The 27,647-nt window shown below is 38.5% G+C and overlaps 1 protein-coding gene and 1 long non-coding RNA gene across 2 annotated transcripts; one reads left to right on the top strand and one right to left on the bottom strand.

The window, feature by feature from the left end:
- Window positions 1–332: 332 nt before the first annotated feature.
- Window positions 333–16,507, top strand: LOC311286621. Its single transcript, XR_014626603.1, has 9 exons — window positions 333–2,604; window positions 3,016–3,101; window positions 9,352–9,417; window positions 10,271–10,304; window positions 10,427–10,523; window positions 10,713–10,860; window positions 12,832–12,917; window positions 14,138–14,314; window positions 16,370–16,507. It is a non-coding gene; the product is annotated as an uncharacterized lncRNA (long non-coding RNA).
- On the bottom strand, window positions 15,620–25,653 carry LOC311286477 (tripartite motif-containing protein 16-like). The gene is made up of 6 exons (XM_084402692.1): window positions 24,962–25,653; window positions 24,139–24,234; window positions 23,820–24,053; window positions 22,076–22,235; window positions 19,004–19,051; window positions 15,620–17,901 (listed from the first exon to the last, which is right to left on the bottom strand). Exons 1-6 carry the CDS (start codon window positions 25,538–25,540, stop codon window positions 17,381–17,383), a joined length of 1,638 nt encoding a protein of 545 aa, XP_084258818.1. The 5' UTR covers window positions 25,541–25,653; the 3' UTR covers window positions 15,620–17,380.
- Window positions 25,654–27,647: the final 1,994 nt, after the last annotated feature.

Genomic DNA, 27,647 nt, shown 5'->3' with positions numbered 1-27,647 from the left:
ATATGCTCCCGGTGACTCAGACCATCAAAACCAAATTTAATTGTTGGTCTGCCAGAGATCTATCCATATATGGCAGAGTTCTGTTAAGTAAGGCAGAAGGGATGTCAAGAGCAGCTTATGTTTTCTCATCTCTAGATGTTCCAAAATCCACTTGTTCCCAATTTGATAAAATTCTCTTCAAATTTATATGGAAGAATAAGCCTGACAAGGTTAAAAGGTCTGTTCTCTCAAACCCTCTGGCTGAAGGTGGTCTGAATGTACTGACATTTACTTCATTTAACCAAATTATAAAAATCAACTGGATTAAAAGGTTCCTCAAGTGTCCAAATAGTATGTGGAATATTATTCCAAACAGCTTATTTGAAACTATTGGTGGTCTTAACTTTCTATTGATATGTCCTTTTTCGGTAGGAAAGCTCCCCGTGAAATTAAGCAATTTTCATAAACAAACCTTGTTATGTTGGAATCTTATCTTTAAACACAATTTCTCCCCTCACAACTGTATTCTTTGGAACAATGCATATATACTACACAAAAACAAAACACTCTTTCTGAATAATTGGTTTATGAGTAATCTGAATACAGTAAACAATCTGCTAAATACAAAAAATGAATTTTATTCTTATGAGCACTTCATGGAAAAATATGGTATTGATACATCTCAAGAAGAATTCGAAATGGTGATTGAGTCTATTCCTGTTAGTCTTGTTTCTTTAGCACAGAGCATACAGACAGATACTTCTCTATCTGTAACAGTCGTTCTCCTGCTATTTCTGGCATACCACTTACAGATAAGAGATGTAACAATACTTTTATTAGAAACATACTTGATCCTATCAGTACTCCTGTAAACACCGATGGACTTTACTGGTCAAGAAACTATGGAACATGATCTTCCTGCTACCTCATCAGTATATTATTGTAAATAAAATCAAAGAAGTTTTATTCAAAATTGTTCACAGGTATTACCCTTCAAAAGCAAACATCTGTACTTTTTTTCCAACTGTGAGTAACATTTGTACTTTCTGTGGCTGTGAAGGAGAAACCATTGAGCATGTTTTTGTTGATTGTCCCCTTGTAGCTTCCTTTTGGTCCCATTTACAAAGATTTATTTCCCAAAAGATAAAAAAGAATATTTCTCTAAGCAAATTTGAAATACTTCTTATAGTCACTGAGCCATATTTATCAGCCAATGAAAAATATGTAATTAACTTAATTATTTTAGCTAAATATTATCTGCACAAAATGATTTGGCAAAGAAGCAAACCCTCCTTTTACAATTTCAAAATTACAGACCTTAAAAAATATTGGGACAGCATTGAAAATTAAAAAAAAAAAGAACAACAAATTAAACAAAACAAATTATTTCATTATTTTAACTTTAATGCATAAGCAGACCCCTAAGTGTTTTTCATTTATGTTTCTATGTGTTTTGTTATTTTATTTCTATTTTATTTCTTTATTTCTTTATTTTTAATTTTTTCACCTTGTTAAGATCAGATATATGAAGTTGTATATTGATTCAATTTCGTATACGTGTTAAAATTGTAATTTGACAAAATGTTAATAAAATTTGTAAAAAAATAAAATAAAATAAACTACTGTTGCTAACATATTTATTCCGGTCCAGGTTTATATAAGGCTATTTATTAATTGATTTTTCTTCTTCTAACGTTACTCTGGTATAACGTTAGCGCTGAATAGTATGACCGTTCTAAAAGCTTGGCTTTTATTTTGATAGGCCATATTTACTATTACTTCCGGGTCACGTGGCCAACCTGTCTATATTTCAATGTAGATCTTCAAACGGAAAAATGGAAAAAGGAATTTCAAAAAAACAAAATCGGACCGTTATTTGATTTTGGTTTTGTAATTTTTCGTTTTTGGATTCAGAACCAAAAACGGGAGAAGGGCTCTTTTTTTACCGTTTCTTTGTTTTTGGTTTGAAACGACAAACGAAAAACAGGTGGTTTCTCGTTATTTTGTTTTGTGTTTCAAATGAAAAAACAAACTATCAAAACGTACACGGACCCTATATACAGTAGCTACAGCAAACTTCAACTCGTCGTATAAATTGCACGAATCTTTAAAACTGTGGCTTTTACTAATTGTTATCATTTGTTGATTGCAATAAATTAAATAAACCCTCATAAATGTATCTGTGGGCTAACACTTTTTAAAATATATATAATATATCCTGGTGTGATTGTTCTTAAATTCTTGTTCGTTTAAATAAGCCAAATTAAAAGACCAAACTCAAGCATGAATGTGTTGCTTTAATACATGCGTACAATTTGGATTAAACAAAATTGTATGGACAAAAGAGGATAAATTACATTTGATACAACTAGGTTACTGTAAATGCGTGTAACTTACACATAATATGGCGTTTGTTCTCCATTATCCACTATAACTGTTAAATGTTAACTTTGCTATTAGGCAACATAAATCTGATTGCCCAAGGTCGCTACAGCCGTTACTGCATTTTCAAATAGATGGAGAGCGGGAACATCGGAGCACGAGCACCACAACAACCATGGCTTCGCCCTCGCTTCACAGAGGCCGGACCCGAATTATAAGATGAAGAGAAGAGGAAATGCAAAGGTGGGTTTTATGTTTATGTTTAACCAAATAACACATGTATAAAGCGTTACAACTTAACATGACAATAACGAGTGTAAATTGTGTAGGTACGAATCGAGTCGGTGATATCTGCAAATATATTTTAAAGCAATTGAGTTTCTGTGTCGTGAGTACACATTTAATAGGTAATTATTGTAAATGAATGCTTAACCAGAGGTTCCTTGCTGGTGTACTTTACATTAGTCCACAATACTGTATGCAGTTGAACGTGACTGAACACCACTGAACAGTGCACAGATAAAATAGTTGATCACTCGTTCTCTGTGAAATGATTGCGATTAACTTACCTGATTCTGCCCTAAGTCATATACAGGTCATTCATTTTAACAGAGAACTTTGTTGAAACTCAGCAAATGCGTTTTTGATTTTTAGATCATGAAGATGATGGGGTAAACTACCAGTGCTGGTCTCACTGATCATCACACATCTGGAAGTCTTCCTGCATCCTCAGATGTGAGGCAAGTATCAGTACAATGAGTTATTTGAGTTTCTTAAAGGGATACAGGGTGGCCGCGGGTCCTTAAAAAGTCTTAAAATGTCTTAAATAAAGTTTTCCTAATAAAAGGCCTTAAAAAGTATTAAAATGTCTTAAATTCAGATTCGATAGGTCTTAAATATTTCTGGTCACGTTACCGCTAAAATTTCTCCAGTCTGACGGACCTAATGTCCGTCAAATAACCAGTGAAGCATCGAATCGCGAGAATGATTCAGATTTTATTACATAAACAGATATTGATAATGTTAATGTAGGCTTTTTCTGGTAACGCCGTTTCGTTGTTTCAAATGTAGGCGCGTTGCGCGTGGAAAGCGCGCTCATAATGTAAGAGACGCCGGCGCGACCACAACAGTGCCCAACATCAAATGGCAAACGTAAAATGCAAGCGGAACGAAACTGCTCGTTATTATGTGGTTGAAGGACCTTTTATCAGTTTGGACCAGTGCAGCGCGAGCCGATCGTGATCATGCGACACTGTTACTACACAGCGCTAATAAGAGATGCAGTAAAGAAAGCATTTGAATTCGCCACAGAACTGACAGAAGTAATAACATCGCTGCGAGATCTAGTGAGACGCATTCATATTTCTCCGTTATTAACGGATCAAACAGCGCTGACGTGGAAACCTGGAAGAAACATTGTGCCATGAATGAACTATCAGTGTCCACAGATCAGCAACATTCACCATGGATTTACTGTAGTAACACTAACTGCAACCAGGGCCGGCCCTGACCAATTTGCTGCCCTAGGCAAGATTTTACCTGGCGCCCCATGCATCAACACTCATAATAAATCATCATATTAGAATGATTTCTAAAGGATCATGTGATAGACCGGATGTCACATGTGACACTGAAGAATGGAGTAATGATGCTGAAAATTCAGCTTTGCATCACAGAAATAAATGATAATTTAAAGTATAATAAATTGAAAACAAATTATTTTAAGTTGTAATAATATATCACAATATTAAAAAAAAATTCTGTATTTTTGATCAAATAAATGCAGGCTTGATGAGCAGAAGAAACTTCTTTCAAAAACATTAAAAATAGTAATGTTTCCAAACTTTTGGCCTGTACTGTATCCCCCCAAAAACTGCACAACTGTAGAGTAAAACATTAATAAAAAAAGTGATAATAAAAAATGCGTCTTAAAACTGACATGATTGTACAAAATCACAGTCTGGGGACTCAGAACTCAGAACAGCTGCTAACATTAAGTTTAAGGTAAAAATAACTGCCATGAAATTATAGTATCTTACTCCTATGCAATAAATTGTTCATTCACTACATCTCTTTACCTCTGTCTTTATCCTCTTCTCTTCTTTTTGGCACTGTATCTATCGCAGACTATGCTCATTTATAATGTGTCATGTAAATTCGGCATTCCGTCAAAATCAGGAAACTTTCACCGTGTCTAGAACTGGCGCGAGCTGCCAGGCCCGTTTCTACGAGCTGTTAGCAGTGCTGTCTACATTAGATGCGGCGTCGGGCGCGCTACACAACAAATTACCAACAACTGATCGCGCGCGCGCTCTGTTTCTGACGCACTTCAAGCACTCGATGGGCGGGGGGAGATTGAAGAGCCGGATTTTTTTTTTTTTTTTTTTTTTTTGCTTTATTTGGTAGTATTTCGAATTAATGGTTTTAAAATAGTAGCCTATTATATAAAAAAAAAAATGTAAAAAATAAAAAAAAAATTCACTCGTTCACTCATTCTGGCGCCCCTATGGATGAGTGGCGCCCTTAGCATTTGCCTATACCGCCTATGCCGCGGGCCGGCCCTGACTGCAACCATGGACGTTTGGCAGGAATAGTAGGCTATAATGCCTTCAAGTAACACGTCGGTTTTATTTTGACATTATGAATATAATTGCTGCCCTCAAATGTTAATCTGAACTAAAATAAACCTTTGTTTATAACTATTACAATATGACATTTCATTTTTTCCAAGGAGCTGTTTTTTTTTATATGCTCCTAAGAATAGTCAATTATAGCTCTAGAATTGCTCAAAGTAAAAAAATAAATAAAAAAAATCATACTTTATGATGTTAGTTTTAATATAAAAAAGAATAAAACATTTAAATCAAGGACATTTCTCTGGCATTTATTTCTTTATGCTGTATCAAAAACGTACCGAACCGAACCATGACACAAGTGTATCGTATCGAACTGAACAGTGAATTTTGTGAACCGTTACACCCCTAATATATACTTATGTAATATAATTTGTATTTCCATCACAGGTTTGGTCTTAAATTTCATTCAAAGTGGCATTAAAAAGGTCTTAAAAAGTCTTAAATTTAACTTGTTCATATCTGTAGACACCCTGACTCCACTTTTTTTGGAAATAGGCTCATTTTACAACTCCCCAGAGTTAAACAGTTGAGCTTTATCGTTTTCGAATCCATTCAGCCGATCTCCGGGTCTGGGGGTCCCACTTTTAGCATAGCTTAGCATAGATCATTGAATCGGACAGGACCATTAGCATCTCTCTTAAAAAAATGAACAAAGAGTTCATATCATTACGCCTGCTGGACCCATGGTACGGCAGCGAAGTTTCTTGATTATTACGCAGGAATGAGAGTATAGTTCCTAGCCATATCAGCCTAGAAAATCGCAACTTTACATTTTCCATCGGTCTTAGTACACGATGTAACTACAGAAGAGTCAAGTTTTAAATAGGAAAAATATCAAAACTCTTTGTTCATTTTTTTAAGAGACATGCTAATGGTCTTGTCCGATTCAATGATCTATGCTAAGCTATGCTAAAAGTGGTACTGCCAGACCCGGAGATCGGCTGAATGGATTCGAAAACTGTAAAACTCAACTGTGTAACTCTGGGGGAGTTGTAAAATTAGCCTATTTCCAAAAAAAGTGGAGTATCCCTTTAATATTATGATATTCTTTTTTCTGGTGAGGTTGAATTTTTAGTCCTAAGAGTTTGTTTGCCATAATGACAGAGTGATGTCAATCTTGATAAAGTGCCTGCTGGGATTACTATACTAGCTTTAACATATAATTTGAACATACATTTGAACATTTATATGTTTTTAAAATTACAATTAAAATTTATTACAGAAATTAGATGTTTAACATGTTCAAGTAAATATTGTAACAAAATGATAATTTAAGTTGTGTTTCCTAGCATTTACACTCAAAGTTAAGGCACTTGATGCAGTGATTGACAGGGCGGTGCGGGAATGTGATTGGCTCGGAATCCTTTTTTTAAATCCACATTGAATTTTGCTACGTTCATTGCGGGTATTTATAAAAATGCAATCGTAAGTGTCTTAACTGTGAGTGTAAATGCTATTAAGAAAAAATAGCATTTAAATGATCATTTTGCTACAGTTTTAACTTGAACATGTTAAAGGGTTAATTCACCCAAAAATGAAAATTCTGCCATTAATTATTCACCCTCATGTCGTTCCAAACTTGTAAGACTTTTGTTCATCTTAGGAACACAAATGAAGATCTAAATAATGAAATCTGAGAGCTTTCTGACCCCCATAGACAGCTAAGCAACTACCACTTTAACGCTTTAAAAAGTTAAAGTGATTGTAAAACTAATCCATATGATGACATGATCGCTTCCTTTATGATGAACAGGTTGAATTTAGGCTTTTATTCACATATAAACATTCATAAATTCACACATCAGTTACGGTAAACAGAAGCTCAAGCATGTTTGCTTGACATGCAAGAACAAACAAGGTTCATTCTTGTGTGTTGCGCAGCACGTTTGAGAGAGGTTTGCTCTCACGTGTCAAGCATGTTCGGTTGAGCTTCTGTTTATGTTCGCCAATCATTGTTTTAAGTGTGAAGAAAAGACAAAATTAAATCTGTTGTGGCGATAACCGCAATATCGAAGTACCGCGCTACTGACAAGCCAACCACAGAGGAATGTAAGTAACCGCAGCAACCGCGATATTCGCGTGTTTTCTTTTTTCAAAAGGCTATACCCTTCTAGTTTTGAACTTCGTGCATGTGTATTGAATGTAAAATAAGTTAATAATGATAACAAGACTGTTTTTATCATGGTGGTTTGTATAGAGGCTTCGCTGATTTGCACTTAAGCCTAAACAGACAGTGAATGAGAGTGATCGACTGAGTGCGTGCGATGACCTGCGTCTGTTTTTGAGGTCAAGTCATATATATAATCGTGAAAAGGTTGCCGTGTCCAAGGAAAGCGAAATATTTGTCTTGTCATCCTTTTAACGTTTAAGGGTATTTAACATGAATGGTGACAGTGTCAACCTGTTCATCATAAAGGAAGCGATCATGTCTTCACAAAATTTAGACTAAACCATTCAATTTATATGGATTAGTTTTACAATCACTTTAACTTTTTAAAGCGTTAAAGAGGTGGTTGCTTAGCTGTCTATGGGGGGTCAGAAAGCTCTCAGATTTCATTATTAAGATCTTCATTTGTGTTCCTAAGATGAACGAAAGTCTTACAGGTTTGGAACTACATGAGGGTGAGTAATTAATGACGAAATTTCCATTTGGGAGTGAACTATCACTTTATTTACTTAATTTAAATTCTGAAAGTATCAAAAATATTGTCCATGTGACTTCTTCATCTTATTTTTAGTGAACATCTTGCCTTTCACAGGGCTCTAGAGTGCGACCAAATTTTGTAAGTGTGCGACTAACATTTTTCCTAGGTCGCACCGGTGCACCTAACGTCCTCGCATCCGCTGCCTCTGCACGAACGTTTGTTGGCGTTTGTTCTCCTTTGACGGAACTCACACTCTTCTCTCACGCGATGCCACAGCTCGCACAACACGACAGCCCTGCTTAATGAGTGACGACGGAGGACAGAATTAAACATTCAAACGTAGCCTGGTTACACTTAAGGTCTGTTATATTAGTCTGATTTTATTTTAAATTTCGGCTTCCAAAGATTATAAAAAATAATATATTGAGGTAACTTAAAACCATTAAAAACTATCTACGCGCAACTTCTTCCCTTCGCAGCATTACGCTGTCATTTCTCCCTAAAACTCAGAATCAGAATCAGCACGATCGGTGATTGTTGTAAATGCAGTCTAGCTACTGTTGCTAAATTGCTGGACGCGTTTAATAATTGAAAGAGCTATTAAAAACACAAAAATCTGCGCAAGAGATGTTGTTCGCATGGCGGCGCGCGCTCCGAAACAGTCCGAGACAAGCAAATTATACTTTCGGTTTCATGTGCAGATTGTGCGCGTCTAAACGATCAATTGTACACAAAAGCGTGTCAAAATTACCGGCTTTGAGATTCACTAAAAACAGTTTATGTCTTAAATGGACGTAGTTATGGAAACAGTTGGGAGAATATGGTGCCTTAAAGGGGCCGCAGTCTAATAAACATGCTGACGATTGCGCCATTACTGCAAATCAAACAACAAGAGAAAAATCACTCACAGCTCTCGAAAGAATAACTTCAGCTTTGATAAGCATTAATCTATTGATGATAAATTTTACAGTGTTATTTTACATTTTATTACTTTATTAGATTTCTTTTTAGACCATGCCTGAACAGTAGTAGGCCTTCCTGAAATTAAAGCACTGTGTAGGCCTATATAAAGTGTATCTTTGTTTAATTGTTTATCTTTTGTTTATCTATTGTTTATCTTTGTTTATTATATATAAAACAAAAAGAACCATAAGAATACAGTTAAAGTACTGTATCGATAAGCAGTATCGGTAAGAGTAGGAATACCGTTAATAATTGTGCTTCAAAAAATAAATAAAAGTTTTTACCTACACCTTCTTGTTTAAATTCATTTACATAATATATATGAATGTGTATAGAGCGTGATAAAAAGGTGACCTTAAAATTGTGGCGTTAAAGGTGATATGTCCGAGGAAAAATTTGGGTGCACCCAAATTTTGTGCTGGTGCACCTAAATAAAAAAGTTAGGCGCACCAGTGCAACCAAGGCAAAAAGTTAGTCTGGAGCCCTGCTTTCATCATACAGTAGCCCTAGCTCTACTTTGCACATTCAAGAGTGCATGACAAATTAAAGTTAAAGCAGTATTTTTGTGTAAACAGTTTCTCAAATGTGGGAACAAGCTTCTATCATAAAAGTGCACAGTATGGAGAAGATTTGCGCTGTAAAATAGGGCTGCAGCTAACATTTAACTTTTCTGAGTACTTTATATGAAGCTTTTTAAAACTGCTGTGCTTTTTTGTGAAACTGTTGTTTTCTTATCTGCATTTCAGTCATTCCAGAAAATGGACCGAGTGCATGCTGTGGTTGAATTAAGGTGTTTCCAGGATTCCTTAAAGGTATAGTTCAGCTAAAAATTGTAAAAACAAATTCTGTCATCAATTACTCACCCTCATGTCGTTCCAAACCCGTAAGACCTTCGTTTATCTTCGGAACACAAATGAAGATATTTTTAATGAACTCCAAGAGCTTTCTGTTCCTCCATTGGTAGCCTACGCAACTAATACATTCAAGCCCCAGAAAGGTAGTAAAGACACCATTGAGGTAATCCATGTGACTCCAGTGGTTTAACCTCAGTTTAATGAAGCGATGCAAGTGCTTTGTTTTGTGCAAAAAAAATCCAGCATAATTTACCTCTATATTTACAAAATAATATTATTTAAAGCACATTCACGGAACAACTTCCGGTCTTGAGTCAACACAATTCGCATATGTCGCCGTGCTCCCCCTACTGGATTGCAGGTCAGTATTTTTATTTTTTTTGCAAAAACAAGCAAAGCACCGGCATCGCTTCATAAAATCGGTTAAACCACTGGAGTCACATGGATTACTTCAATGATGCCTTTCCTATCGTTCTGGGCCTTGAATGTGTTAGTTGCATTGCTCCCAATGGAGAGACAGAAAGCCCTCAGAATTTCATTAAAAATATCTTCATTTGTGTTCCTAAGATGAACGAAGCTGAACTGAAGTGGGAGAGGGAGTGCGCTGTGATTGGCTGCTGTGAGAACCTGGCATCTATAACCAATTCAAATTGAATTTGAATCTAAAATCTTGTTCCGTATTGTTAATATATTTTGACATCCACACAGAATTGTCTATCCATGCACAGATCTTAAGCATTACATTTAATGACATTGGACAATTTGTGACTGTCAAAAATGTCATTTCTATTTATCATCTTCTTTAATACAGACGAGAGAGTGTGAAACCATCAGCTGTTTGCCAGGTAAATAGTGAAGTCATAGTGAATACCATTAATAAACATATTATGATTATATGGTATGTACAGTCTATCTCAATTTTTAGTGTTTAAAAAAATTTTTTTTTTTTTTTTTTTTTTGTCCCCAGTTTGCCAAAAAAACCTGTCCAATCTATACAAACATGAGGAAAAGAATTCTTGGACTGGAAGAAAGCGAGTTCTATTGACAATTCGAGTGTATTAGTGGTAAGTACTGTAAAAAGGTTTTCAAGCAGTATTTCATCCAATTAATAATTTGTCTTTCAATTCAGTTTACCATTATTTGTTTTACTTTTCAAATAATATTTTTTTCGTTCAAAACATAGTTAAATATTAATATTTTTCATTAAGAGCTCAAATAAGAAATATTTGTTTCGACGAATGTACAATTTCAAGGTTACACACAGGATTGCGCATGGGCATTAAACACAAATCTTCTCGACGACCACGACCAGTCAGCAGACCCGATGTAACCGCTCTTCTACGTTCCGTGGATCACTTTGCTGCTCCAGAGAGAATCAGATTTCATCGCGGATAAACTGAAGTAAGTGAAACAAACAACCATTTAAATGTGCTGCTGTATATTTAGTAGCCTGTATAAGACATGTTGCTCTGCCGAATTTATCTTGTAGATATCGTTATGTAACTTACATTTAGTGTTGCACGGTGTACCGATACTTCAAAAGTATCGCGATACTCGGAAATTAAAAACGTCACGATACCTAAATGTATCAGTATCGATACTAAAAAAAATAAATAAAAAAAACGCCTCCCTATGGACGTCTGTGTTTTTTTCCTGACGCACGCAGCAAAGAACCTGCCGCTGTCAGTGTCATCTGATAAAACACTACAGCGAGATGTGCGAGCACAAGTGCGCCACGACTCGTAGAAAAAGATGACGCGAGGAGTGACATATGGAAGTACGTTGCCTACCTTGCTCTGTTGCACGGTGCACCGATACTTCAAAAGTAAATCGGAAATTAAAAACGTTACGATTCCTTAATTTATTAGTATCGATACTTCTAAGAATGATCGCGTTCCAGATTTGTAAGGACGGCGACACACTGGCTGCGTGTCGTGTCCGGTTTTATTTCGGCTCCCATGTTAACTGCCTGCGTGACGTACGTGTCTGGGCGCAGCTCGAAACGCGCGGAAAACGCGTGCATGTTAGAAATAGAACCGACGCCTATTTTTCACGCGACACGCAAGCGTGTTGGAAGCGTTTCCAGGCAAAATAGAATAGGAAAATATGTTTCTATGTCATTTTGACACGAATACATATTAATAAATGACATTTTGATGTTTGAAAGTTTTGACATAAATACAATATAAATGTAATTAAAAAAAATATTATCGATTTTCAAATATTGCACCTCTCAATACAGAACAAATTATTCTGTAGCCTATTTTGCCGCCAACACTGCCGTCGTTGTCTTTGCTGCTATATATTTATGTTTAACATCAAGTATAGGCCTTCCACAACTCTCTCCCCACATGTCAAATATATCACCAATGAGGCTTATCATATGTTACCAATATTAAACATTGTTTAATATAATAGCTGTTCATATTTTTATTCAAAGTTCAGAATCAAGATAAAGCTCTTATGTTTCTTGTGATAAATGAGATAATGCTGCTAAATTTATATATTTTTTTACCTTTGCTCTAATTTATTTTTTATATTTTGATATTTCATATTTTGTTCAAATGTTTACTATATCTGCTGTTCATATGTTCATTTATTAGTGTGTTATATGATTAGAATGTTGTCCCGGTTTTAAAATAAAGCACAGCAATGATATTTGAGTGTTTCTCCCTTTTCAGGAAAAGTATCGAAAAAGTATCGAAATCGCAATACTTGACTTGGTATCGGTATCGAAACAATAATTTTGGTATCGTGACAACACTACTTACATTAGTTTAAAAATGTGTTAGCTAGCTTAGTTTACACTAGGCAAGTTAACGTCAATGTGTCGACGTTAATCAATTCCTGACCGATTGCAAAAGGGAACATATACGTTTACCCCTGGCTTATTTTGATTTTACAATGGTAATTAACGTGAACGTTTAATCATTGAACATAACGTTATCTCGATGCAGCGTCATAAGAATGACGTTCTCTGGTTAAAACCGTAGAAACCTGATCAACAACTAAGGAGCTAACGTTAACTTACATGTAAAAGGACTGGCGTTCACTTGTGATTAATGGTTACGTTAACTAAAACTTATGACTTTCGACACTCACAATGGTCATTTATTTATGGATTGTATGCTTTTTATTTATGGAAGTATTGCTGCATTGGCGCCAATCAGTTGATGTCAGTTGGTTTTCAAAAAAGTGTAGTACTAGCCAGAGGACACTGGGGGGCAGACATTTTTTCGTGGCGTTAGTAGGATTGACACACTATTGATTCATATATTGTAATGATTATTATATCAACTGATAACGTATATTGTGCTAAAGTTTGTTGACCATAATGTACCCTCATGCCAAATTTGTACTATCTTGATGCAGGAGACTGACACCGCTACAAAGAGCACTTAAATATCTCATCCTTTACATGGGAGAAACAGTGGAGGACCCTCATCAAAGATTTCCTGGTAAGGCCAGATTACTTTAGAGATGTGAAAATGCTTGATATGGCTGTCCACTTCAAAATTAGCCATCAGACTATGTTCAGATATATGTCTGAAAACAGTCTGAAGGCTAATTTCAAATATAGAAACAATTACTTTCAGCTAAAATCAGAGTCCCATGTGCTGGAAAGTTTGTGCAACTTATATTTATGTCAACAACAAATAGGGCTTGGGCGTCGTGACGTCATACTTGGCGTGGCGGCCATGTTGATGGCCTCGCGAATGTAAACATACAGCAAGTCGAACGAGGAGAAGCAGAGTTCTGAGAAAGAAAAGAGATATTAAAGTCCCGAAAATTATGTGGAATTTACGGGGATACGTTAAATAGGGAAGTCAGGGACCAGTAACGTTATGTGGACAAAATCGGCAAAAAAGTGTAGTTAGTAGCTGTCAACCCTCCCGTTTTTTCCGGGTTTCTCACGCATTTGAGCTCTTTTCCCGCTGTCTTCCCGTTTTAGTATTTTCCTATAAAATATCCCGAAAAATGAAAATTTCAACATTCATCTTTCTGTTGCTATCCCTCTGCTGACAGCAAAAATTCATACTACAAAACTGCAGCAATAACTAAGCGAGTTGTGAAGCTAGGTCTAACGTGACTTTGCTTACAGATTGGCATGAAATCGTGCTCTCACAACAACCACGCTGTTATCTTAAAAAGGCCAATATCACGCTAAGGTTGCCTTCAAGTAATCAAAACGATGCTTTGAAAACATCTGTTTCGCTGGAAGGGCAAGGGGGTAGCAACAGGACAACAGTACAGAGACTGACAGGTCCGATGGAAGGGCTAACATTAATGTTATGAGAGTCAGGTATTAAAATACGGGATATTTTACAGGAAAAATTGTCCACATACTGGTCCCTGGTTTCCCTATTTAACGTATCACGGTAAACTCCACATCCATTTCGGGGTTTTAACATCTTTTTTCTTTCTTTTCTTCTCTCAACTCTGCTTCTCCTCGTTCGACTTGCTGTATGTTTACATTCGCGAGGCCATCAACATGGCCGCCACGCCAAGTATGACGTCACGACGCCCAAGCCCTATTGGAGTAAATTTTATAATTAGTTAGAAGTATTAGTATTATGTAAACTAATTTGGGGGGAAACCCAAGCTGTATTGATTCCTTATTCATACTTTATTCATACTTTTTTTCTTTTTCTTTTCTCCTTCCTAAATTCTTTTCCAGGTGTTGGAGAAGGAAGAGGCTGAAAAAACTCTTTTTCATGGAAATCTTTGTCATCAGAGATGCACAAGCTGTATACCCACAAACATTGGAATCATACTTGAGGGTCAAGAGGTTCTGAGGGACTTGCCGTCTGTCGCAAATGTTGAAAATCTGATACGAAATTGTGGATGTGTGGAAGTAATGTACTGTATATAATAATTTATATAATAAGTCTTTTTTATTTGATTTTGGACAAGATGAATTAATGTTCCTTAATGGGAAATATGTTTTATTGGATCTATATCTTTTTGTTTGTTTAAAATAAATAATTTCTATTAACTTGTATTTTTAAAAATGAGAAATAATTGTATTATTAAATCAATATCTATTTAATTGGAGAAAACAAATAATTTCTAATACATATTTATTAAATGAGAATTTTTGTTTTGATTAAATCTATATATTTTTGTTTAGATCAAAAATAGAATTTAAATTAATTGATTTTTTTCAACAAGAAAAATATGCTTTGTGCCAAGTGTTATAAAATAGTTTTCATTGACATAGAAAATATTGGTAAGGGCAAGTTATTTATTTTTCATTGGCTCAAGTTATAAAATATAGATGTGAACCATTACCCTAAAAATTTTTAATTGGATGAATGAAAATATTTTTTCAGTGGATTTACAAACCAATTAATTGTTGTCTAACAAATGTCTGTATAACAAAATATGATAAACATTAAAGGGATAAGTAACTTACCAAAAAATATTTTATATCTGTCGTCATCTACTCTCACGTTTTTTCAGACCTTTATGACTCTGTGGAACACAAAACATGAACTTTGGAAGTAGGGGTGTGCGATATGACGATGTTCTGGCGCCTCTGTCCCAACATAGGCTACTGAACAACGCGACGTATATTCACATAAAATGTTAGCGCAGCGGAACGGGACACTGCAGTTCACAAAAGTTCATAATTTGCATGTGCTTTAATGCCTTGTCGGTTAAACATTTAATTCGCGTGCTGATGCGCTGTTCTAACGTGTGTTTCTCAGCGCCTACACGTGAAGCTCGCATGCACTAAAAGCCTGTCTACCAGCGCCTGGATACTGGACTAAGTTATCTTTCGAGTCTTATTGTGCTAATACTGTCAAATACACAAAAGGTTTACATAAACAAAGTCGGTTATGTCTAAAGTGAACGCAAACTAATAAAACAACAAAGTGCAAAGAGAAAATCACTCACTGCTCTTGACTGATAACTTTTAATAGTAGCTTTAATAAGTATAAATGTATAATTTATACAGTGAAGTCTATGTTTTGTTTTATTTTCATATTTGTTCATTTAATTACTTTCTTCAATGCTACTGTAAAATACACCTACTGTAGCTGAAAACATAAAGCACTGTTTATTTAATTTGTATATTAAGTTGTTGTGTATGTGTAATTATTTTCTTTGTTATTAAATATTAAGATCAAAGATACACATGACAATTTTTTTTATCTTCGCCCCTGTCTGCCATTCTTTTTTATTTTATATTTTGTTACCTAAGGCTTTGTTTTTAAAATATGGACATTAGTTTGGCTGTAATGCTCAGTCACAAAATAGTAGAACCAACATAAAAAAGAATCGTGATAAAATCGTGAATCGTGATTTTCCTGAAAAAAAAATTGTGATATGATATTTTTGGCATATCGCCCACCCCTATTTGGAAGAATGTTCTGATTTGTTCTTTCCATGTAGTGAAATTTAACAGATTTTTTTTTAAACTGTAAAAGGAATGAAAAATCACCATAAAATAGGTCCACGTGACTCATGCACTGTTTTCCAGGTTGAAACAATACAATAGCTTTGGGTGAGAGAAAACCTTTCTTGATTATCTGTTATCATGCATTTACGATTGAATTGAGTGTCTAGAGCTCTATCCCTTTGTTGGTTACAGATGTCTCTACTCAAACCAATACTTTCTCCATCTCATTTTCTCTTTCGTGAAATGATGTATATATGAGACTTGTACTTTTTGTTCTGTTTAACCTTTCAAGAGTATAAGTAAAAGAAGATACACTCAGCTGATCATATAATGTACATTCTTTCTGCTAGGCTTTTGGAGCCCTAATAATTTATGGGTTATTTATGAAACCACTGGCTGAATGGACATTATTGCACTTGGACATTATTACTCGGCTACTCAATAGTACAGTTGAGTATTCCGGCAAGCCGTGTGTTAATGTGGTGTGTATTCTTCTCATTTTAGCTCCTGTGTCCATTTGGGCTGAAGGTCAAGACAGAACCAAACCAAAGCTGGACTGTAACCTGCTGGCCTATATGACAGACTTCATACTGACAGCTACTGGCATGGATGCTGCATCACATGTTATTGAACAAAAACTTCTTCACCTAGAGTTTTCATCCCCCTTGAGGAGACTCCATGTCTTCATCTCTTGTGAGTGGATATCATTTTAAACATTCTTCAAAGAACTGCTAATTTCTTCTGAATTTGTTTAGTAGTATATGTAAGAATGTTCCATTAAACTTTTAGTAATGTTTTTAAGTAATGAAGTAATGTTGTCATCTTGTTAATGTATGTACAGTATAAATTGCAAACATGCTTGTGTTGAACACGTGTTTACATGTTATAGACATTTTTAGAGGAGGTAGATGCTGTGTATTTAAAGGTCATGTTTATTTGTTATATTTGTATATAAATCATTATTACAGTGGAACAAATTGCTATTTTTTTATTTGTAAATTAGCAACTGAATTTAACCATTGCACTTTATCACCAATAATTTTGTATAACTTTGTAGTTTATTGTTTTATGTCACATGTGAGAACAAATGCAAGTCTATATGTTTTCAGATTATGTAATTTCTGTAATAAAGTCTGTATCATAGAATGGTAACTTCTTTCTGTTGTTATTTTGTAGATGTTTGTTGTAAGTAAATGGCTTAAATGTAATTCAAGAATTTTGTAAAACCATGGCTACACTGTGGTAATGCTACAGTAAAACCATAACCATGACTGTAGTAACCATGGTTTTTGGAGAAAACTACAGTCATGGTTACTATGGTTTTACTGTAGCATTACTGCAATATAACTGTAGTAAAACCATGGTATCAAAACCATGGTTTTTAAAAACCATGGTTTCCGCCAAAATACCACGGCTACTACGGTCGTAGTTAACTACAGTTTTACTATAGTAAAACCATGGTTAATTTTCGTAAGGGATTATGGGTAAAATCTCTGTACAGTCTATTCTGAAACATCAACACAGTTTCACTGATGATCCAGACCAAACCCTAAACCCAGGATAGAGCGGCTGAGTGAATGTGGTCTGGACTGTGTGGATGAGGCTCATTGTGTCAGAGACGCTGTAGAAGGACAGAGTTCCTGCACTGTGATCCACATACACTCCTATTCTTCTGCTGATGGACTTTACGGGGAGAACAGTCTGTTTGTTATTGTGTCTGAATGTGTAACTGGAGGAAGAGTAGATCAAACTCCAGGACTGATCATTACATCCAAACACACACTCATAACCCAATCCCTTCCTGCTGATGCTCTTATATGACACTGATATATACACATATTCACCACTGCACTCAATCTCCCAGTAACAGCGTCCACACACACTCTCTCTACACAACACCTGAGAAACCCCATCAAATCTGTCTGGATGATCAGGATACGACTGTTGTGTGCCAGTGACAGTAATCACTCTGTTCCTCTCAGACAGACTGAGGTCTTCATTCAATGTGTTCAGATCCAGAGTCAGCTGATGGGAATCTGATGGAGAGAAAACACATCAGAATCAGGAATTATGAATCTGTCTGATCTTTTAATGTATCTGAACAATGTATCATCAGCAGGCACGTGCACACATAGACATCAAAGGGGGCTTGAGCACCTGCCCTTTTTATTCCTGGAGAGAAAGTGCCCTTTTTTCTGGGGTGCTTTTTTTTTATTTTTGAAAAATAATATATATTCCTGTTTAATAATATATATCCCAAATAAATCTATCAAATAAATAATTAATTTGACACAAAAAATTCATTCAAAAGGGTTAATTGATTTAAACAATCTGACGCACAAAGCACCCTTTAGCGTCCATATGAGACGCATAACCCTACCACAGACCTAAACCTACCCATAACCGAAGCGTCTCATATTGACGCTAAGGGTGCTTTGTGCGTCGGATATTGAAGAATGTTTGAAAGTGACGATTTGGGGATGAGAATGCGTTGACAGTAACCGTAAATCATTTTACGACAGCGGTAATGGACAATTCCGCTTCCAACCTGTAGGGCGACCGCAGAGGAAAAGTTCCATGTTGTTGCTTTAAAGTGTTATGTATTCTGATAGCACCAAAATAATTAAAATGATGTAGTGCCTTGTGCAAAAATAAACAAATTATTAGTAAAACACGCCCCTCTGCTTGATGCAGTTATTTAGGTTATTCTATATATACTTGAAACTAGTAACATAGAAAATGTTTTCAAAACATGCACATTGCGGAATGGTTTCCTTTGCTGCTCTATAAACCTAGTGAATACTAAGTAGACCATGGTTTCTGTGTGAACTGATTAACTTTTTAAATTATTATTTTTTTTAAAGGAAGTCAGAGTTGCGTTAATATATATACTTTTTTGTTAAAAAAAAAAAAACTTAATTATGAGAAGTGCCCTTTATTTCACTTGAGCCCCTGCCCCTCAAAATTTCTGTGCACGTCCCCGATCATCAGTGTCTCAGTACAGCTGATCAGATATCCTGTGCAAATCATCATTTACATGATCAATTATAAAACTCTTCAATCATGTTTATTTCTCCTTCTACAGGAAGAACATGAACACATTCAGTGAGTTTTTCTGCTTGTTTCTTAGTGACTTACATTGTAGGAAGTCGTTCCTGGTCTTGGGATTCATGTTGGTGAATGTGACTGTGGAAATAAACAGACATGAACAGTGTGAAGAGAAGTGACAAGATAAAATACATCCATTTCTAAGACGTTTCTAATCTGATATTAGATGATGAAGGACTCATTTCTGAGAACAGAAGAATCTCCAGATGCCTCATATATAAAACACACGTATCGGATTCCCCCTCCTTGAACTGCCACCTTAACGTGGTGGAGGGGTTTGAGTACCCGAATGACCCTAGGAGCTATGTTGTCCGGGGCTATAAGCCCCTGGTAGGGTCTTCCAAGGCAAACAGGTCCTAAGCGACGGGTCAGACTAAGAGTGGTTCAAAAAGCCCTTTATGAATAATATTAAATCGAGGACCGTAACGTCGCCCGGTATGGCGCAGCCGGGGCCCCACCCTGGAGCCAGGCCCGGGGTTGGGGCTCGAATGCGAGCGCCTTGTGACCGGGCCTCCCCCACGGGGTCCGGCCGGGCTCAGCCCGAAGGAGCGACATGGGGCCGCCTTTCCGTGGGCTCACCACCTACAGGAGGGACCGTAAGGGGCCGGTGCTGAGAGGATCCCTGGACACGGAAACTAGCTCTAGGGACGTGGAACGTCACCTCGCTGGCGGGGAAGGAGCCTGAGATTGTGCGTGAGGTTGAGAGGTTCCAACTAGAGATAGTCGGGATCACCTCTATGCACGGCTTGGGCTCTGGAACCACACTCCTTGAGAGAGGATGGACTCTTCACCACTCTGGAGTTGCCCATGGTGAGAGGCGGCGGGCTGGTGTGGGTTTGCTTATAGCCCCCCAGCTCAGCCGCCATGTGTTGGAGTTTACCCCGGTAAACGAGAGGGTTTTTTCCCTGCACCTACGGGTCGGGGATAGGTCTCTCACTGTCGTGTGTGCCTACGGGCCAAACGGCAGTGCAGAGTACCCGGCCTTCTTGGAGTCTCTGGGAGGGGTACTGGAAAGTGTTCCGACTGGGGACTCAGTCGTTCTACTGGGGGACTTCAACGCCCACGTGGGCAACGACAGTGACACCTGGAGGGGCGTGATTGGGAAGAACGGCCCCCCTGATCTGAACCCGAGCGGTGTTCAGTTATTGGACTTCTGTGCTAGTTACAGTTTGTCCATAACGAACACCATGTTCAAGCATAAGGGTGTCCATCAGTGCACGTGGCACCAGGACACCCTAGGCCGTAGGTCGATGATCAACTTTGTGGTCGTTTCATCTGACCTGCGGACGTATGTCTTGGACACTCGGACAACTCCCACCTCCGACAGAGCCTCGACCAGATCCCGAGGGGGGCTGGAGATATTGAATTCGAGTGGACCATGTTCTCCACCTCCATTGTTGAAGCGGCCGCTCTGAGCAGTGGCCGTAAGGTCTCCGGTGGCTGTCGAGGCGGCAATCCCCGAACCCGGTGGTGGACACCGGAAGTAAAGGATGCCGTCAAGCTGAAGAAGGAGTCCTATCGGGCCTGGCTGGCTTGTGGGACTCCTGAGGCAGCTGACGGGTACCGGCAGGCCAAGCGAACTGCAGCCCGGGTGGTTGTGGAGGCAAAAACTCTGGCCTGGGAGGAGTTCGGTGAGGCCATGGAGAAGGACTATCGGCTGGCCTCGAAGAGATTCTGGCAAACCGTCCGGCGCCTCAGGAGAGGGAAGCAGTGCCCTACCAACGCTGTCTACAGTGGAGGTGGGCAGCTGTTGACCTCAACTGGGGATGTCGTTGGACGGTGGAAGGAATACTTCGAGGATCTCCTCAATCCCGCCGTCGCGTCTTCCATTGAGGAAACAGAGGCTGAGGGCTCAGAGGTGGACTCGTCCATCACCCAAGCTGAAGTCACCGAGGTAGTCAAGAAACTCCTCGGTGGCAAGGCACCGGGGGTGGATGAGATCCGCCCTGAGTACCTCAAGTCTCTGGATGTTGTGGGGCTGTCTTGGCTGACACGCCTCTGCAGCATCGCGTGGCGGTCGAGGACAGTGCCTCTGGGATGGTCCCTCTTTTTAAGAAGGGGGACCGGAGGGTGTGTTCCAACTATAGGGGGATCACACTTCTCAGCCTCCCTGGGAAAGTCTATGCCAGGGTACTGGAGAGGAGAATACGGCCGATAGTAGAACCTCGGATTCAGGAGGAACAGTGCGGTTTTCGTCCAGGCCGTGGAACACTGGACCAGCTCTATACCCTCTACAGGGTGCTGGAGGGTTCATGGGAGTTTGCCCAACCAGTCCACATGTGCTTTGTGGATTTGGAGAAGGCATTCAACTGTGTCCCTCGCGGCGGCCTGTGGAGGGTGCTCCGGGAGTATGGGGTCCGGGGTCCTTTGCTAAGGGCTGTCCGGTCCCTGTACGACCGAAGCAGGAGCTTGGTTCGCATTGCCGGCAGTAAGTCAGACTTCTTCCCGGTGCATGCTGGACTCCGGCAGGACTGCCCTTTGTCGCCGGTTCTGTTCATGCGCAGCCAGGGGCCGGAGGGTGTCAGGTTTGGGGACAACACGATTTTGTCTCTGCTCTTTGCGGATGATGTTGTTGTGTTGGCCCCTTCAGACCATGAACTTCAGCATGCACTGGGACGGTTTGCAGCCGAGTGTGAAGCGGCTGGGATCAGAATCAGCACCTTCAAATCCGAGGCCATGGTCCTCAGTCGGAAAAGGGTGGCTTGCCCACTGCAGGTTGGTGGAGAGTTTCTGCCTCAAGTGGAGGAGTTTAAGTATCTTGGGGTTTTGTTCACAAGGAACGGGAGATTGACAGACGGATCGGTGCAGCTTCTGCAGTAATGCGGTCGATGTACCGGTCTGTCGTGGTGAAGAAAGAGCTGAGCCGCAAGGCCAAGTTCTCAATTTACCGGTCAATCTACGTTCCTACTCTCACCTATGGTCATGAGCTTTGGGTCATGACCGAAAGGACAAGATCCCTGATACAGGCGGCCGAAATGAGCTTTCTCCGCAGGGTGGCTGGGCGATCCCTTAGAGATAGGGTGAGAAGCTCGGTCACTCGGGAGGAGCTCAGAGTAGAGCCGCTGCTCCTCCACATCATGCACACGAGGCACAGGACTTTACCTCTATCAGAGATCTTCTTGATCTCCTCTTCGCAGAAATCCTCCAGTTTGTCTCTCAGCTGACGGACAGATTCTCTCACGCCATCAAAAGAGAAGAGAGAACTGAAGGAAATGTCGGGTTCATCTGTAGATTCAGGAGGTGCTGAGAGAGACTGGAAACTCTACAGAAAACAGAAATATTTACACTCACTTTTAGTAAGTTACTTGTACTTTGAGGTTGAAAAATCGTACCAGCGTAGTCTACTTGAGCTGGATTCATTTAGAAAAAGTAAGTTTATGACCTGTGGGCATGTGCAGATCAGTCCTCTCTACGCTAGACGGCGATATATGGCCACGCCAAGACTCGCCCTTCAATAGCTACTATTGGTAATTTTAAGCCACCATTGTGGTGATTAGTGTTTGTTTCAGTTGGGCTCTTGACCCTTATATCATTAATTTAACCTTTTTTTTGGCTGCTGTACCTGAGTTATAACAGCCAGCTGAACAAACAGAAAAGGTGATCTGATGGTGATGGTTGTGTTTTAACATAATCGTTATTTCACAATCGTTTGACCTGATTCACTGAACTCATATAGTTCAGAGTTAATTTCTGAGTTAGGTTTACTTTATTAATTATAGCAGCACTGTCCTGGTACAGGAAAATATTTTTAGCCATTTCAATGAAATCCAAATAAATAATAATAAAAAAAAAAATCTTTTTTTTTTATTTTTTTTTTTTATGTAGGCACACACAGACATCAAGAATTAGTGTATGAATCTCAACAATGGTGACAAACAGATCACCCCTGATCATAAGCTCATTATTTATTCATGCAGCAATGCATGATGGGAGCCATGAATGAGTTTTGATTGGTTGCACCCAGAATGCACTGCAACATGCTTTATAATGTCACCATTGTTGAGATTCACAGGCTGATTCTTGATGTCAGTGTCTAAAAACTAAATTAAACAATTTTTTTTTTTTTTTTGTATAATGGAAATTTTTAAGAAATTCTAAATATTATGCTGTACAAGGACAGTGCTATAATTAATAAAGTAAACCTAACTCAGAAATTGGTTTCTTTAATTTAAGTGAACTTGAAAAATGAGTGAGCAGAACTAAAAGTGTTAAGTTGTAGGTATTTAGTAATTCTAAGTGGGGTTAAATTTATATCAAGCAATCCACACAAAATGAAAAAACTAAGTTAACACTAATCATGACTATTAAGTTACATGAACATAAAAAAAACGTGCTAGTGGTACTACTTGATTTAGTACAGCACACTTAAAATAAACAAGCTTTTCTAACTCACTAATCTTAAGCTTACTTTGCTTAATTTTTTTGAGGGAACGAGTTTGCATACTTTTTTTAAGTAAGGTCAACTAATTACATTTTACAGTGCAGCACTTTCACACAATCAGCACATTCTTCTCATATTCATCATTTAATGCTACAAACTGTAGTATTTCACACTTACACTCCTTGTGAAAAAGAAAGTACCGTACCTGTAACAGAAATAATATACTTTAAAAATATATAAGTGCAGATTGGCTGTAATGTTTTCAGAAACTTAATTGCATGTTATTTGCAGTTAAATGAATGTGGTATAGTTTAATTTTGTTATTAAATGCAATTAGCTGAACTTTAGAGTGTTTTTTTTTTTTTTGCCCTGCTTAAGTTAGTCTCATTCTGCTCTCATGAAATGTTTCTCTGTGAGTCTCTTGCTCAAGTCCACTATGATCCAGTTCTTCTAGATCTCTGTTACCTGCAGGAACTGGATGTGATGGTGTGTGTGTGAAAGCTGCTCCAGCTCAGCGTCTCTCCTCCTCAGATCATTGATCTCCTGCTCCAGTCGCTCCAGTCGTCCTTCAGCTCGACTCACTGCAGTCTTTTCCTGATCTCTGATCCGCTGTGTCGCCTCAGAGCGGCTTCTCTCAATGGAGCGGATGATCTCAGTGAAGATCTTCTCACTGTCCTCCACTGCTGTGTGTGCAGAGCGCTGTTACACACACATCACAATCACACAGTGAGTTCAGTGAGTCCAAACTGAGACGTCTCACACTTCTCTTCTTCTCCAGACTCACCTTATGAGACTCCACAGCCTCTCTCAGCTGATGAAGATCTTTCTGTCTCTGCTGGATTGTCTGACGGATCTTCATCTGCGTCTCCTTCAGCTGTTTCTGGAGGACAAACCAATAACAGGGAATGACACATAAAACTACTATCACACAATAAGGGTTAAAGATCTAGCATGGCAAGTTTATACTGAAGGTTCAAACCACAGATCAGTGAAGTTTGATGTTATTGACGTCATCATCTTTGATTTGGGCTCTGCGTACATGAGTTGATCAATGATTTGATTTGATTTGATTTGTGAACTGAACGTAATGTTTACAGACACATAGTTGCATGTTAATTGCCATTAAATGAAAATGTATTATAGTTTAAATTTATATTAAACATTTATGAAACGCATATTCATGTTTTATAAATGATTAGTTAATCAACTAATCAAATGTAAATGACTTATAACTGAATCTACAAAACATACATAAAATAATGAACATATCATTTATTAATAATTTATGAATGCATAGTCATGTTTCATAAATGATTAGTTAATCATTAACTAATCACTTGTAAATGACTTGTAACGTAATTTACAAAACATTCATAAAATGTTAGTATATCACTTGCTAATCATGATGTTTTGTAAATGATTAGTTAACCATTAACTAACCACTTATAAATTACTTACAACTGAACGTTATTATAAAGTGTTACACATTCTTCAAAATATCATCTTTACCATCTACAGAAGAAAGTGAGTCAAACCGGTTTGGGACAACATGAGTAAATGAGTGAGTAAATAAAGACACCGTGTGATCAATCCCTCTCAGTTCATACCTGTTTCTCTGTCCTCTGTACTGCAGTTGATACAGTTTTGTGGTTTTTATGTTCATACTCCTTACACAGAACACAAATGCATTCTTGATCAGTAATACAGAACATTTCTAGCTCTTTATCATGTTTACGGCAGATCATGTCCTGCAGTCGTCCAGTGGCATCAATCACTTTGTGTGGTTTACGAGAGTGATATTCCTCATGACGGTCAAGATGAGTTTGACAGTAAGATTCCTGACACACCAGACAGGACTTGACGGCTTTGTATTTTCTTCCAGTACAGACGTCACACTCCACGTCTCCAGATCCAGCGTACCAGTCAGCAGGAAGTTTAGTCTTCTTCAGTTTCTCCACCACTTCAGCTAGCATGGTGTTTTTAGCTAAAGCAGGTCTTGAACTGAAGGTCTGTCTGCACTGAGGGCAGCTGTAGACTCTCTTCTCATCCTCCTGATCCCAGCAGCCTGTAATACAGATCTTACAGTAACTGTGTCCGCAGGGAATGGCCACTGGTTCCTTCAGGAGATCCAGACACACTGGACACGTGAACTCATTCTGATCCACTGAAATTCTGGCTTCTGCCATTTTACTGCATGGATACAGAGAAACACAAACACACAACAGCTCAACAACACTCCAGTTTCTGTTTCCCTGAACTGAGGAGTTGAAATAGTTTCCTGGTTCTGTGTTTGAGTGCCGTGTGTAAAATAGGCGTGTCTGTAAAGCAGTTTAATTCCTCATTCCTGATCAAGGAGAGTCACTTTTCTGCTGTGATTACTGTATGTGTCCTTCAAGTGGAGTCAAAAATGTCATAATTACGAGTTCCGAGCTCATGAATGACTGAGCGAAGATTTAGGCTACTCACAAATGCATGTTTCTATACTGTGTCAAAGTAATGTCAATATGTCAAAATGTACAGTTCTAAGATAATACAGATCAAGCTAGCTAACATCATGTATTAATTTAGGCAGAAACAATGAGCTCATAACCCTTTCCCCACCAGAGTCTTTAAAAAAAATTGCAACTGCCAGCGTTTTTCGTAATTTTCACAAAACTTTCATGGCCGCCAGAATATTTTGTTGAATGAATATAAATATATCAAAATAAATAACAGAACCTCTGTAGCTTTTAGAGATGCGCGGATGGGCTATTATTTCATCCGCACCAACGTTTTTGACCAATTTTCAAAACCGCACCCACCCGCCATCTGCTGATTGTATGTATACATATATTTTTCATTTGATTGGTTCAACCACCCGCCGCCCGCCACCCGCCCGAATTTAATTACAATATTATTTTTCTTCACGGCATCCGCCCGATCCGCGGTTTATCCGCGGAGTCCGCGGCTGTAACCGCCAACCGCGCATCTCTAGTAGCTTAAAGGCCTGTTCACACCGGGACGACGTTTAACGCCTCGTGACTAAACAAAGGGCGCCAATATGAGTGTGCACACCGGCGTGAAAAACGGCACGCGTAAAAGCGTAATTTTTTTAAAAACGCCTCGGGTTCGTTTTTTTGGTTTGACGCGCTGCGTCAAAAACGATCCGACCAATGAGATTGGCGCTTTTGCTCACGTGTCTGGAGCTTCTGAAGTTACAGTAAAACACAATTTGGGGGCGCTCAAACACAAACGGTCTTGCCGTGCACACGTACATAACGGCGAAGAAGATATACACCAAGTAGCGTCTACACTGCCGGGAAGAAATAAGACGAGGAAGATGCAAGGCAAGATGAGTGTAGAGCTGCTGGTCTCGTTGGTGTCGGAACATAAAGAACTATTATGACAAACGCGACAGCGACTACAAAAATCTTGATAAAAGAGAATTGTTATGGAGTGGTTTCTGTTTTACATTAAGCGCCATCTAATGTCAGGGAATGAATTTGCATGTTCACTCGGCTCATCGTCAGCGAAAATCGCTTGGGTGTGAACACAAAAAACGCATTGAAAAACGCTGGCGAATAACACGCGCCGATATTCGTCCCGGTGTGTAGGGCCCTTTAGGCATTCTTTTTTTATCAACACTTAAATGTGGGTAAGTTTCATAAAAACAACAACATTTTAAACAAAAGCTGAGAAAATTGTGTCACGATACACACACGGGAAAAGGTAAGATCCAATCGCAGTATTTATTTGGGAAATCCGTACTCACAAACTAGTCCAGGCAAGGGTCAAAATCCAATAAGGCAATCCAAAAACAAGAAACAAACAAGAACAAGCAAAAACAGACTTCCAGAAGTGGTGTGACAATATACAAGGACTCAGAACCAGCTGCGTGCAATGAATCAATGATAATACAGGTTTTTTTTTCGTTTTTTTTTTTTTTTTTTTTTCGTTTGGTGGAAGCCGACGCGCTGGCTGGTTGTGAGAGACGCTACTCGCAGGAAAACCAGTGCTGTTATCAAAGTGGTAAAAAACAACAGGGTGTCGGCGGTTCGGTACGGCTGTACTGTGACTGGACCGGAGATGGAGGAAAGAGGTGGAGGAGGACGAGAGAAGGGCAAAAGTGGAAAGGGAAAACAGGTAGGGAGTGGAAATGAAATTATGATTAAGAAAAGGAAGGCTAACACACTAGGAATAGGTAGTAGTTCGGAAATGAGTGGTGAGGAAAGTGAGGTATTTATACAAGAGGATCGTGATATTGACGAAAATATAGTAGTTGTCAATTTTCGAGAGGAAGGCGGAGTAGGAGGT

The sequence above is a fragment of the Rutilus rutilus genome, assembly GCF_951802725.1.
Source record: "Rutilus rutilus genome assembly, chromosome: 1".
In the NCBI taxonomy this organism is placed as follows: domain Eukaryota; kingdom Metazoa; phylum Chordata; class Actinopteri; order Cypriniformes; family Leuciscidae; genus Rutilus; species Rutilus rutilus.
The sequence above is the reverse complement of the archived record's forward strand: the minus strand, read 5'-3'. Positions and strand labels throughout refer to the sequence as shown.